This window comes from Pezoporus wallicus, unplaced genomic scaffold (assembly GCF_028554395.1).
Source record: "Pezoporus wallicus isolate ANWC-B61680 ecotype Strahan unplaced genomic scaffold, APGP_CSIRO_Pwel_v1 scaffold_6362, whole genome shotgun sequence".
NCBI classification, from domain to species: domain Eukaryota; kingdom Metazoa; phylum Chordata; class Aves; order Psittaciformes; family Psittacidae; genus Pezoporus; species Pezoporus wallicus.
In genome coordinates, this window is record NW_026637663.1 from 9,767,453 (window position 1) to 9,781,673 (window position 14,221).

The window sequence follows — 14,221 nt, forward strand, 5'->3', positions numbered from 1 at the left end:
AATTTATGTGCTAACTCCTTCTCCATCTTAAAGTTTATGCCACAGGCCATCCCTTAAATACTGTTTCCAATCTCCTTAACTTCCTTCAGTTAAGTTCGGAACTGCTTAAAAAAAAATACATCTTAAACCTCTTTTTTTTTTAAGGATTATACATTTTTATCATGATTGCACAATACACATTTGATGATGTACATATATTCTTAATTTTAAGATATTTAACAACTATTTCAGTTGCCTGAGATTCGATTAAGAATGTTATGAAATCAGTAATCAGGTTTAAAAGTTAAAATGGATTTAACAGTTTAAGATTACTTTCTTAAAACAGAAGTTTTAAAGAAAGACAAGTTTCTGTTTTATTAAAGAAGCTAATGAACTGGTGCATCCTTCCTGGGAAGTGGGAGCAAAGAATAGATTTAAACTACTTCACAATTGAAAGAGCTCACCACTTCCCTGCTCCTTTGCAATTTATCCGTGTACGTTTTACTCCAAGGCTAAACAAATCTCCCTAATACAGCACACAGCTTACTTCCTTCCATACCCAAGTTCCATACTGTAACACTCAATGAATTAGATGCCACCTAAAGAACCTCACCTCAAGACACACGCATCTCATGAATCAAAGGAGAGAACCTGTGGGATTCTTCACAGGCCCTCTACACTGTTCTAGGGTAAGACTGAACTGTCTGTGAAGCAGAATCCCAAATGGCATGGTGACACTGGCTGCACAAAACCCACTTACTTGCTTGCTTAATCCCAAAGCCATAATGTAGATGCCCAGCTCCTTCTGGACAACCCTCATGATAGCCATATAGCACAGTTCCCACAAAGGAAAATTTGTATCTGCTGCCCTTGACTATGGATCTACGGGCCTTTCTCATGTCACCTCAACCTGCAGATCACAACATTAGGACTTCTCCCCTGGATCTCTTGTTTGCAATGTCAGCTCTTAATACACTCTGACTCTCCTCAGCTACCTCTAACAGACTGTGTCAGAGCAGAAAAGGAAGGAGTTAATCTCAGAGAGGCATAGGCTACTGACAGTGACCCTCAGGAAGAGCGGGAATTGAGCCATCTTCCCAGCACACCAAATGTCCTTTCTCCTTGCCACAGCACTATCCAATGCACATTCTGCAACACCAAGTAGCCTGAGCACCCTCTCAACTAAACCACTATCCTCCTACATGGCAAGCACACAATTTTCTAGAGGATGAAATCTGCTTCAGAGAATTTGGATAGTGCTGTTTGAAGAGCACCAACCATACTGTCAATCTGACTGCAGCACTTCATTTATTTAAAAAGGACTGATACCAACCAAGCAGACATAGCAAGGAATTTCCATCTCACCAAAGTACTTTGGAGAGATAATCCCTGTGCTTCAGAAACTAAGCATCACTCTGGCTGTGTGCTATACAGAGTAATCAATAAATAACATTTGCAGGCAACTTACATCAGTACAGATGGGTCACTGCTTTGTCTGCTGAGGTGATAAGAAAGCGCAACTAGCAGACCACAGAAAGCAGAGAACAGCGCTGGAATGTGTTGTGCATCCCAGGGTTCCTGAACAGAAGGACAGAAAGCAGAGCATTTTAAAGTTAGGAATGCAGAGTTTAACAACAATAACAAAATTAAGTAAGTCATATATGCAGTGCTAAATGCACAGCATCTGAATTTGTACACCATCTATGAAGGACTGAAAATCCTTTTTCATATCAAAGTCTGTTATTATGAAAAAGACTGAGATTAGAGGCATATTTTGTGATCATATTATGTAATTCCTGTATAATCAGCAATTAGCTAGGAAACCACATGAAAGGCAGGTTTTCTCTCCTCTTTGATGAAACACTAGAGGCAAATTCTCATTAAAATGAGATGCAAGGGAAATGAAAAGCACTGTATTTGTCTAAACTCTAAATTGATGTGTAGTTACTTGGCCCATGGTCAGATTACATGCAAGAAATGCCAGTGTCACCTAAATCAGGCAGTGGGATACAGTTCTGCCACCTCACTCTGAAATCTTTCTGCTGCTTTGTAGGTTACATCCAGGCCCTGCCTGAATGATAACAGGGGAGAGGGCTCGCCACCCTATGTAACATCCCTGAGCATGGAAAGAAGGGACAATTTATACACTTGCCAGCACACTTTGGGCATAACCAAGATGAGAAACAGTTTCTGGGTGACTGAAACAGCTAAAACTGGCCAAAAATAATATGAGAAAAAAATGAAGTAAGAAACATTCCAATTTTTTCAGGTGCAACGAACACCTAAGACAAACTAATTTCCTTTTAAGGGACAAACACTCAAAGCACTGCAAGATAAGGTCTCTTTGGAATTTAACCCCAAGATTCTCATTATCCTAACAGCAGTATCACAAAAATGAAATTCTAATTCCAAGAATCACTTTCCCTTCAGCATACTAAAGAACATCACAAAGATGAAAGAGACAAGTTTCTAGTTCTATCAAACAATCCTACTCAAAACAGTCATTACAAATAAAAGTATTAGGAAAAATCCAGCATCATTTGTCTGACAAGTCAAACTTTGCCTTCCAATTTCACTCTCCATTTCATTGTTCCCTGTTTTGGGGCCAAATACATTTTTGAGTTAGATCTTCTAATGCTTCGTCTCAGGTCAGAAATTTTACAGAGAAAACTAACTGAAGCCAAAATGTTCTGAAAGTGGCTGAATCACAGTGTGTTCAAATATCCACTGCATTTCTAGGGCAATAGATCTGCATACAGATCCACCCAGCAGCTTCTAGTGCATGACTGCCCCTTTGCCCTGCAACTTTTTCCCGAAGCAAAATACTGTAAAGAGCCCAGCAATATACCTGGTATTGAAATGTATCCATAGCCAGTTTGAGAAATCATTCTGCCCTTTTTCTACTGTAAAACTGCACATGGCTGGTTGCCCATATCAATGTCTCAGGAAGTCTTTACTTGCATATTTTCTGTATATTAAACACAGCTTCTACATTTAGCTGGCCTATTCCTCAGTTCCAAAGTGCCATTGTGCCCTCAGAGCTCAGCTGTCAGGAAGCCAGGAAGGCAGGCAGGATAGGCATCAACATTCGCTATGTGCCTAGAGAGCAGGATTTTCCAGAATAATGCTACACAGTGTTGTACAAAAGATGAGAATGAACAAAGGTGTCATATCTCCGACATCAGGGTGATGTACCCTGCTCCATTTTGTCATTTTCCTCCCCCACTGCCTGGTAGAGCTTTAAATTAAAAAGATGAAAAAAATACAATATAGCTCATAATTGGACGATGATTCTTCTCAGTAGGAAAACAGGAATGACAGGTTTTAGTTTGGGGAGCTGGCATTATCTGTCATACTAGACAGGTAGTCTGATTTCCTACTTTTACCTCATTTGGTTGAGGTGACATGTTGTACTTTCATATCAGTTTTGACTTTGATGCAGACACTCATGTAGTCATTTTTAAAACAAGTGAAATGGACTTACAGGATTAAGGATGAAAGTGATGAGCTACAACAGACACAGTGGTCTGGGGGTGGAATTTCATTACAACCACCAAATCTCCTAATCCCAAAACAATCCACTAAAAAGGAAGATAAAGGTGTCTTTGAATTTATGAGCCTTTTGCAACTGGTAGAGGTTGGGAGGCATATGTATTTTGAAAACGGGGTGATAGTACTTTTCTGTCCTATATTATTTATCCTTTTTGCTTCTTGTCACAGAAGGGAAAAAAAGGCATGTGGTACTCTTATCTCTCAAAGATATGCTCAAATAAATCATATGACCTACTTCAGAGACAAAAAGTGCTCTGAAAAGAGAACCACTTGCGGTAAGTAGAAATCCTTGATACTCTTTTTCCTCCCCCTCCCCACAGACTACTCCTCTCAATTCAACAAAGACTTAACAGATTGCTGCAGTATCAGCATCATTGAAGGTGAAGGTGTTTGCATAGTGGCTGGCTTTTTAAATATGAAGACAAACTCCAGTTGTTCTTCACAAAGCACACACCCCCTCTGATTTTCCACTCTTTCATGATTTTATCACTATTCACAGAATGGATTTGATTGGAAAGGACCCTTAAAAGTCATGTAGTACTATCCCCCTGCAATCCAACTAATCTTTCTTTGATCTTTTTCCTTTACCTCCACACCCCAGCCTCATCATGGGTCTATGTTACTGCTCATATCAAACAATACATAGGACAGCTGTTGAAGGTAACCAATTCAACACATGTGATAGTAAATTGAAATAAATACTGAACATATACACTCTGAATGAGATGGTAAAAGGGAATCCTCCCCACCCCCAAAGGTATGAGAAAACAATAACAACTCATTCTCTACAAGGTTAACCATAAACTTAATTATATTACCATGGATGCTCCTTTTCAGTGAACACTAGCAACCAGGAGATGGGAATTATTCATGAGCCTCATGTTACACTGGTTAGAAACAAATTCTAGGGAAAGATGCCCACCAGCCTTACATTCCCATCACCCATGGAAAACAAAACATGACTTCCCAGAAGTGCTCCATAAACTTGACAAGTAATAAACTAACAGACTACAGGTCTCACTGCCCATTCTGAGCAATATTCTGTGTCTCACACTCCCAACTGCTATCTGTGACTGTATTTAAAATTTAATGACTGAAATTTAAAACCCATAAGGATGGCAGTGATGCTGGGGTATGCATGTGTGCACACACCACCTTACACAACAGAGTCCTGGTCTGTGACTAGGATCCCTCAGCTAGAATGTAAGATGAGCAACAACTTCAGGCAGGGGCATGGATACTCATATGTCACATAATGGTGAGCTTATCCTAAACAAGAAGTACAGATTTCTACATTCCTACACAGTTCTTGTACAGTGACATACTTCCGTAAGAGTAACCCTGGGCTGCATCAGATTCTGCAAGCATAATTTCCTTTTGCTGTTATATCTGGACAATAAGTTCTTATTATACGCAGAAAACTAAGAGCATAACTATGGAAGTTATGTCTAAAGTGCAAGCCTACGGCTGTAAGCATCACTCACTGAAACATGCCATAGCTGGCAACCCTCTCAAAGCTCTTGCATGAACCTCAGGGGTCTCTAAATTGGAAAGTACATAAAATCAATGAGCCTTGTCTTCAAAGACTCCAACAGGGCTGGAAGTACGGTACATGGTAGAAGCAAAGCTGTCTAATAATCCTATACTCTTATTTTTAGTTACTCACACATCCGGGAATTCTGTCTATACACATGGGCCTATTCACTGCTGTTTAGAAATTCATTTGGGCAGTGTTAGCAGATTGAGGGAGATGTATGCTTGCAATTCTTTCCCATTATAAAACCATAAGACAAAATATTTCAAAATTATTAGTACACAGATGAAGCCTGAGTCATTGAAAATGGGAATCAAGAAGCATTGTTATTCTGATTAATGTGTTTAAAACTCATTAAACAACAAACCAAACTACATCAATGTGAGCTGAGAATGGTTTAAAATACACACAGGATTTTTAGTAACTGTCCATTGAAACAATAAATAAGAAAAAACTTTAATGGAAATGATGTAACTTTATTTTTTTATAAAACATGCACTTACACAGAGCTGGAGGGGGCAGCTGTGCCGCATGTGAACGCATTCACATCAGTTTAATTTCTGACCCAGGAGCAAAATCTGGAGTTTTTCCAGGCTGATTAAGACAAACCACAAGTTCCTTCAGCAGTTAAAAATTATATAAATAAATGAAAAATGCTGGATGATAATTAACTGGTTCTGGATAAGTTTCAAATCCAAACCAGCTGATTGGAACAGAAAGCAGATGAGAAGGACTGACTGATTCCAGAAACCTTTGGGCGTGTGCTCTTCTGCTACACTGATGCTCTGGAATGCTACAGACTGATACCAAGATAGATAAATTCCAGACTGAATATTTGAGGAAAAAGTAAGGGGACATACCTGACCTTTTTAAAAAAAATCTGTTTAATATTGGGGTACAGACCATGAAGCAGATGGTGCAGGAGACAAAAATCAGCACATCAGGCAATTCTAGGCAAGTGAAAAAGATGGCACAGAAGTTCCTGCGTCTCCAATCTGATGGATGTAATAGCAGAGAATAAAAACACCTCCATGAGGAAACAGATATAATCCTTTCATATATCAAAGCTAAGGTGGCTATTACAGCTTGCAATTTCTGCTCGAGATTACAGGATTGAAGCTGAGATCAGAAATAAAGCCAGGCTGAAGTGAGCACATATAATGTAAACTGAACTCAGTTACCCAATAGCTTCAAAAGCAAGGTGAAAAATTGCTGCTAGTAGATGTAAGAATCCACGGAATGACCAAAAGAAGCCATAAAACCATGTTTAAGATTTAGAACATTTTATTACACAAAAGTAAATTAAAGTTCATAGAGGACCTGGAAAGAACTGGAATAAGGAGTGATGATATAATTCAACAGAGGCCTGGGAGACAAAGAATAATCTCAAAGACAGCAAGAGAAACTCAAATCTTTGCACTTCAGAAGACATTTCTCTCTTGTCTGAAATCAAGTTCACAGTATTGTTGTATGTAAGGCTATATAAGCAGCTGGTGTGACATCACTCATGGCAGGGATGTGTCACGGGATAAGATGCATGAAGAGATGATTTACAGCTCCTGAAAGCTGTAGCCAAACCACCTTTGCATCACTGGGATAACAGCACTAAATCCAAAAATATATACAGGTGAGTTCACCAGAGGGAACAGCTTCTGTTCACCAGCTACCAGACAGTGACTTGAGAATCTGTTTAACTCACAATATACTCCTTTGACTGACAAATGTGATGAACAGTGTCCTGTCCATCCATAAATCCTCGAGACCTCACACACATGGACGGAGACTTGGAATTCCAGCTATTTGTATTTGGGCCTTTCTGGAGTTATGATTTTAGATGCAATACTCTGTACTCCCTACTGTGAACCATTCTGGGGTTTCTCTTCTTAGTTTGACAGAATTAAACAAAAAGAAAACTGATCAGTGCAGAAGTAGCACCATCAGAGGAGATCCTGACAAACCACAGACACATGGTTCCTCCACAGAAGCATCAAGCAAGGGTACAACTGCTGAGGAGCACGCTGAGGAGGGGAACTGACCCCTTGACCACAGCAGGTGGGACCCCTTTGCCTCTCAGTCATCTCCAAACAAGTGTCTAAGACACAGAACTCAAACACAGGTCTCCTCATCATGCAACCAGTTTGCGCCTGGCATTGTAACAGGCTGTCCCTTATTTTGGTTGTGTGGAAAGTACATGCTGGGTTTTGTAACAGCCTGTGCCCACGAGGTGAGCAGTATGCAGCCTCTCCACAAAACACACCACATGCTTCTGACAAAGTCCTGTGCTGGGACATGTGAGCAGCCTGCCACATGATCCAACCTGCACGTTCACTGTTAGCACAAGACTGGAGATCTGTCCATCCTCTTCTAGGTGATATGTGTATTTTATTTGAGACAGAAACAGTTCTGGTCAGGTGATGGCAAAGATGCTGCAAGGTCATTCAGAAAGAGAGCGCTGCCAGATGAATTCATTCGGCACACCAAATTTTGTCTGCAGATCATAGGATGAACTTTCAATCGAGAATACTGTAGAACAATTTTCCTCAGGCAGCTTATCTGAACAAAAATCAATGACAATTATTAAGTTAAACTAATGTTATGTCTATACTGCAGCTGCTTTTTCACAGAGACTCTCAGTTGGTTTTCTACAACATAATTCACCAGAAAAAACAGTCTGGACAAGACGTGGGATTTCAGCACAGGCCTATTTATCTTAGTTCTCAGAGTTTATATTCACATGCTGAAGGTTAACTCTAGTACTTGCACTGTTTTGTGAGCATAGCCCAAAACAATTGCTCAATTCTTCCTTTTTAGTTTTTCTAAAATAGGAGATGTAGAGCAAAGAATTGATGTGAACTTGCTACACTAAAAACATTTTGAAATCTGACTGCAACTAAATCAAACTATTGTATGTATGTTGCGTAGTTTCTGCTTTAAAAATGAACAAGAAAATCTCACTTAAGAACACAGATCTATTATGAAATTAACAGTGCGCATTGATTTTGATAAAAAATAAAAGTATGTGGGAAATTAATTATTCTTTTAATGAGCTTCTTCAGGAATAGTATCTTTCCTTTTGAAATAATTAACGTACACAGAAAAATGAGGCTAGGCTATTTCACCCTGCAAGATAATAATTAGAATACAAGAGCCACTTAAAGAAGGAAAAACTCAAGCCTGATACCACTGGAATGGGACTTCAGCCTAGGCATTTGATGTGAGCAATTGTTCACCAGCAAAAAGCACACAACCACTTCAAGATCCATTCTACTCCACAATTTATTTCAGGAAATAGAACTCTGCCAGTTACACCTGCTGAGCTATAAGATTCTGCCAATAAACAGAGTTTATATTTGAGGATGCTGCATTTCAGCCAAGAAATAAGCTTTGCAACTCAAAAATCCTGTGCCAGAGAAGCTTTCCCACTCCTGAGTCATTTTGATTGTGATGATTTTCTTGACCTCCATAAATATTGAAAAGTTTGCTCTGTTGGTTTTGACAAACTGACTAAAAGTGGAAAGAGAAAAATAAAAACAAAAAAATGACTGTAAAGTGCAAGTGTAGAAGAGATGCCATTTCTATCTTAAAGAAAACCATGTAATTATCACTGTTGTGCAAACACCTCAGTGAAATAGGCTATGGCATTTGGTCAGTTTTGAGTTAAACTCTGCAATTTCTAGCGCACCAAAAATCCAAACCTTCATTTCATCCATCAGATGTTGTTGCTTACTACATATCAAAACAGTTCTACTTTCTTACAGGAGCATTAGATCACCTTTCACAGTGGTCCCTATTCAGGACCATGTTTTTCTGTTACATTTAAGCGAATTCCTATTCCTCATCCCCCAACCAAAGAATTGTTCTCTTGCAATGTTTTAGACAACAGTCCAAAATGAAGAAAAATATCTCTGGACCTGACTGAAAAACACAGAGGGATAACAGAAGTGCTTATTTCATAGCTTCAAGAAGAAAAAAATGTATGACATTTCAAGCACCCTACTAGACTGAGATTATGAGCTGAAGCAAGTGGAATCATCTTTACATGCTTTAAATTAACCTCCTCAGAAGTGCCTTCACAAGAGCCATGCCATAAAAATTCAAATTAACTGTAATTTCTGTGTGAACAGAAAGTCTGCACTTGATATTGGTAATTTACAACAGATATCTTGTAAATCTTTCACAGCACTCTACAACTTCAGGGTAGCATTAAAAGCATATTTCTAAGCAGTTTGAAGTCTAATCCACAAGAAGATTGCTTATCTACAAAGCCACCTGCATGCTGTAATTTTAAGTATTATGCCGAGAAAGAAGAGTGAACAATATTTTAATGGGCGCTTTTTTTTTAACACTCATTACAAAACTATTTCTTAAAGTATCCATCACACAGCTTCCCTACCCTCAAGTAATCGCCCTCTGCTAACTTTAGTGGGAGATAAAATGGTCATTTCAGATATTTGCCTGTTGAACTCAGGTTTAATTCAATTCCTTCCTTCCATAAAGATCTTTCTGTTTTCTTCATTGCTTCTTCCCCCATCACAGATTTTTCTCACTTTGTTCATCCTTACAGAGAGTCACCTTGTCCATCTCAGCTGCCACTTTCCAAATCATTAATATAACAAAAAAAAAAAACCATAGCAGGAATACTAGTTACTTTAGGAAACTGCATAAGAAGCAGTCACCTGGATCAGGTGAAACCAGTATAACTGATCTACTGGGTCAGCCTGACAACAGATTCCCTGGGAGTACACAACAAGTTCAAAGACATTTAAAGTGTCTTAATGGAACACTGCTCACTAACTGAGTTGCCATAATTTATTGCATATGGACTCCAGCCACCCAAGGGCAAGATTAAATGGTGGCTTAACACGTTTTACCTTACTGCTGGGAGTGGTTAAGAACACATGAACAGCAAGCTCTGACAATCTGTGAGAGACCATTAAGGCATTATAACAGACCATTTTTGATTTAAAGTTCATATTCAAAATTTTAAGTGGAAAATAATTCAAAACCATTGTAGAAATGCTTATATTCTTTAAAGAATTCCCTGAAAGAAACATCTGATCACCCCTCTCATCTACGTAAATTTCCAGCCTGGGTGTTGACATGATACATCTTTGGCTGTTGTAGAACCTCATACTGGGATCTCTGTGTGTGCTGTGCATGCGTAGCACCACAAAGCAACCTCTCACGTATGCCCACAAGATGTCAAGAACAGCTTGTAAATGACTGCACATCCTGACGCAGCCCTGCATGGGCACTGATAGCATCTAGCCTGTAATGAAACACTGTCAAAAAACCTGTCTCTTAAAGGATATATTCTATCCCTGGTCTCAGATGAAATTCTGCTCTAACTGTGGTCACTGGGAATTTTACAGCAGACTTGAAGGCAGCCAAAATTTTATTGCTAATTATTTTTGCCAGCGTATAGACCCAAAGCACACCTCCATCCTGAGCATCATACACAACTTAGTCTCTACATCTGAAGGGTACAATGAAGTAAAAGGCAGCACAGAATGGGGCAACTAACTTAACTACCCCTGTGAGGGCAGCTGTTTTACAAGGAGACACTAGAAAGGCTGGGACTCTTCAGATTGAAGAGAAAACAGCTGGTGGGGAGGGGATATGACTGATACCTACAAAACTGTGAAGGCAGTGGATATGGCAAATGTAGAACAGTTCTTCCACAAATTATGCAATATTAGGCATAGGGAAGGCTTAGTGAAATTAGCAGATCAGTTTAAAATCAATGACTGACAGCACTGCTTCACGCAGAGCACACAGAACATCTGGAATTTGTTGGCACAAAATTATTGAGACAGACAGAACCAGCACATTCAGGAAAGTACTTGGCAAATTCATAGATAACAAGTCCACAGATACCGAATGAAATAAGCATGGACACAGTCTCCAACATCCCTAATCCAATAGTTGTGGATACTGGTGGAATATTAGGGAAAAGAGTGGCAGTCATCTGGCTTGCATTAAGTTTCTAAATTGCATTCCCCTGGGGATGTAGACACATTACTGGTTCAGATAGTCCACTGGTCCGCCCAAGGTGGACATTTAATTTCTGAGGTATACTGTTATAAAGCAACCACAAATCATAGAACGGTTAGGGTTGGAAAGGACACTAGACCATGTCACTCAAGGCTCTGTCCATCCTGGCCTTGAACACCGCCAGGGATGGAGCATTCACAACTTCTCTGGGCAACCTGTTCCAGTGCCTCACCACCTGCACAGTAAAGACCTTCCTCCTCATACCTAACTGAACTTCCCCAGTTTAAGTCTAAACCCATTACCCCTTCTCCTATTGCTACAGTCCCTAATGAAAAGTCCCTCCCCAGCATCCATATAGGATACTGGAAGGCTGCTATGAGGTCTCCACTCAGCCTTCTCTTCTCCAGGCTGAACAGCCCCAACTTTCTCAGCCTGTCTTCATACAGGAGGTGCTCCAGCCCCCTGATCATCCTCGTGGCCCTCCTCTGGACTTGCTGCAACAGCTCCATGTCCTTTTTATGTTGAGGACACCAGAACTGCACACAATACTCCGAGTGGAGTCTCATGAAAACGAACAAATCCAGCCTGGCTTATACTGGTCACTTGGAGTTGCAGCTTTTTAAGCCAAGGCTGCTGTTACTCTTTGTAGGGGAAATTGAACGGATCATTTCAGGCTGATTTATGTAAGTGGTACACAGCCACAGGTATTAGATGCATTCACTCCAGTATTGCTACTACAGTTTCAATTTATTTCAGTGTAGTCAATAGGCAGAACTTGAAGCATGGCTTGTAAAGCCTATTTTGATAAACATTGACAATGTAGCACCAAACAATGCTGGTCTCCCTGGATTATATGAATTTTAAGCTTGGAGTTTTGAATTTTTACAGTGCTTTTCTGGCTTACCTTTACTGCACTGAAGCAGAAAGCATATAGAACAATCAGAACCACAAAGCTTCTGGAAATGCTGTACAGTGCAGATATGAACCCAGCAGCAGCTGAAATATAGACATTACATGTGAGTTAATTTCTTCCTAAATAAGAAAGTGCAATCAAAATAAAAAAATGAAATGGCTCTTGCATCACAAGAGGTATAGAGATTACAATCAGGTATCATAAAGCAGTTTGTTGAGAGAATACCTAATACCCTAAATAAGCTGACTAAAGTGTTTACAGCAAAGACTGAAAGCCAGGTGCCACTGTAGCTCATGTGTTTTCCATTGACCTGAGGTCCCACACTATTGCTTTTTGTACTGAACATTGTTTTGTTAAAATACCAGTATATGTCCTCATATTGCTACCAAGGAGGAATGAAGTGATCTACAAACTGGCAATTTTGTAGTCAAATTCTATGTGGAGTTTTCCTCCTTCCCTTTGCTCTCCTGTGACACAGGCTCTGATATCATCCAAAAGCATCCTAACTCGCTTGGTGAACCATGATTTGAAGCATATTAAGCTACATGAACAAACTTAAAGGGAGAGAGAAGGATGCCAGCTGATCTCTTGCTATAACCTCCTTTGCGAGCTTCCAAAAGCAGGGTAGGAAAAGCTGTCAGACAGAATTAGGAGTTCAGCAGTCTCAACAATAGGGCTGCAAAACCATTCTCTAATTACGGTTCAACATACACTGGAATCATCATTACTGACAGGATGAGGACTTTATCCAACATGGTACTTCCTCCAGGTAAGCTATGGTATTTGAAACAAAAAGCAAAGAACGCCCATATCATCTGTACTAGTTTTAACCACTTGCCAAAGGCTACATCTACAGTAGCAAGCAGAATGATGCAGTAAGCAAGGGTCTGTGGGATTAATAATGCTGAGAATGTCATATCCATGATAAACATGCTTGAGCTGCCTTACTGCAGAATGTCTCTAGTCAGGCCCCACAGACTATGCTCATTAGTGTTAGGAGTGTAGTAGGTGCACCCTGACAGTGCACCTTTCTTCTGAGCTTCATCCAAGTGGAATCTGGTTTGCATACTCTAACACCATTCCGTGGTGCAAAACACATGGTAAGGAAGAACAAGGAGGAAGTCTGTTTCTCATCCAAGCCAATATGACAGTGTAGATGCACCCCAACCTTCTCTGTTACTTAAGTTATAATGAAAACCAAAACCTACTACTACCAACCAAAAAACCCTATGCATCATCTCTCGTAGGCCTTGTTTAATCTCTGACTGAAATAACACCAGATAAAAAAATCACACATCCAATGTCTTGTGAACATGCCTCACTATGGAACAATGCATTTTTTTATTATTTTTTAATGGAGTTTTAACAAAGAAAAAGAAAAATAAAAATAAGGGAAGTTTTGGGTTTTTTTTGTCAGCATAGTAAAGATTCAGATCAGATATACCAGGAAAGAGCTCTTCAATGTCAAAAATATTCTGCAGCCTATAGCTCAACTTGCATGTGACTTTTCAAAATAAAGAAAGAAATCAAATCAAGGGGCTCTTATTAGTATGTTACATGACTACCATTAGCTGTTTGAGCTTTAATATGCACTGTACTTTAAAACATGCAATAATATCCTCCAGTCTAAGTTTATAAACCCAGAAAGGGATAGCTCAGGCTGCAGCTGGGTACTTACCAGAACCACCAAAAAGCAACATGTCTACTTGCTCCAAAAGATATATACAAAAAGTGTTGATTTGAGGGAAAAGACCAAGGAGAGAAATTGCAGGAAAGCAATATAAAAACACTAAAGAAAAAAAAGATATATGTTAGAACACAGTCATACATCACATTGGATGGAGGACAGAAACATGCATCATACCAGAATAAAAAATTGTTGCAATAAATTCTGAAGATTATTCAAGTGAACATATCTCAACCTTAACAGCAACGATTACACTTCCCTTCTCATGGATTCAAAATAAATTATTATATTACATATAAGAAACTAAAGCTCAGAGGTTAACTTTAAGCTTTATTTTGGGTAAAACCCACGGCAAAAAAAGAAATAGCCTTACATAACCCCCTTACTGGTTCTCCTACACTTTCAAAGTTGTATTTGTTCTATTTAAAGAACAGAAATTTTAATTTGCAGACTTTGGACCTTCCCCCTTGAATCTGTGTCAGTTCAAGCACAGGTGCAACCATTCAGTAGAAACAAAAAATATTTTCACGGCTAAGATCTGAAGTATCTTGACTATCACAGT

At 39.4% G+C, this 14,221-nt stretch overlaps 1 protein-coding gene across 1 annotated transcript in view; it reads right to left on the reverse strand.

The window, feature by feature from the left end:
* The window catches only part of PCNX2 (pecanex 2), a 151,856-nt gene that overhangs the window by 85,221 nt on the left and 52,414 nt on the right, over window positions 1–14,221 (reverse strand). Inside the window, exons 14-16 of the mRNA XM_057407050.1 lie at window positions 13,651–13,761; window positions 11,964–12,055; window positions 1,448–1,557 (exon numbers count right to left, since the gene is read on the reverse strand). Coding sequence (XP_057263033.1) covers window positions 1,448–1,557; window positions 11,964–12,055; window positions 13,651–13,761 — 313 coding nt within the window. The remainder of the gene's footprint in view (window positions 1–1,447; window positions 1,558–11,963; window positions 12,056–13,650; window positions 13,762–14,221) is intronic.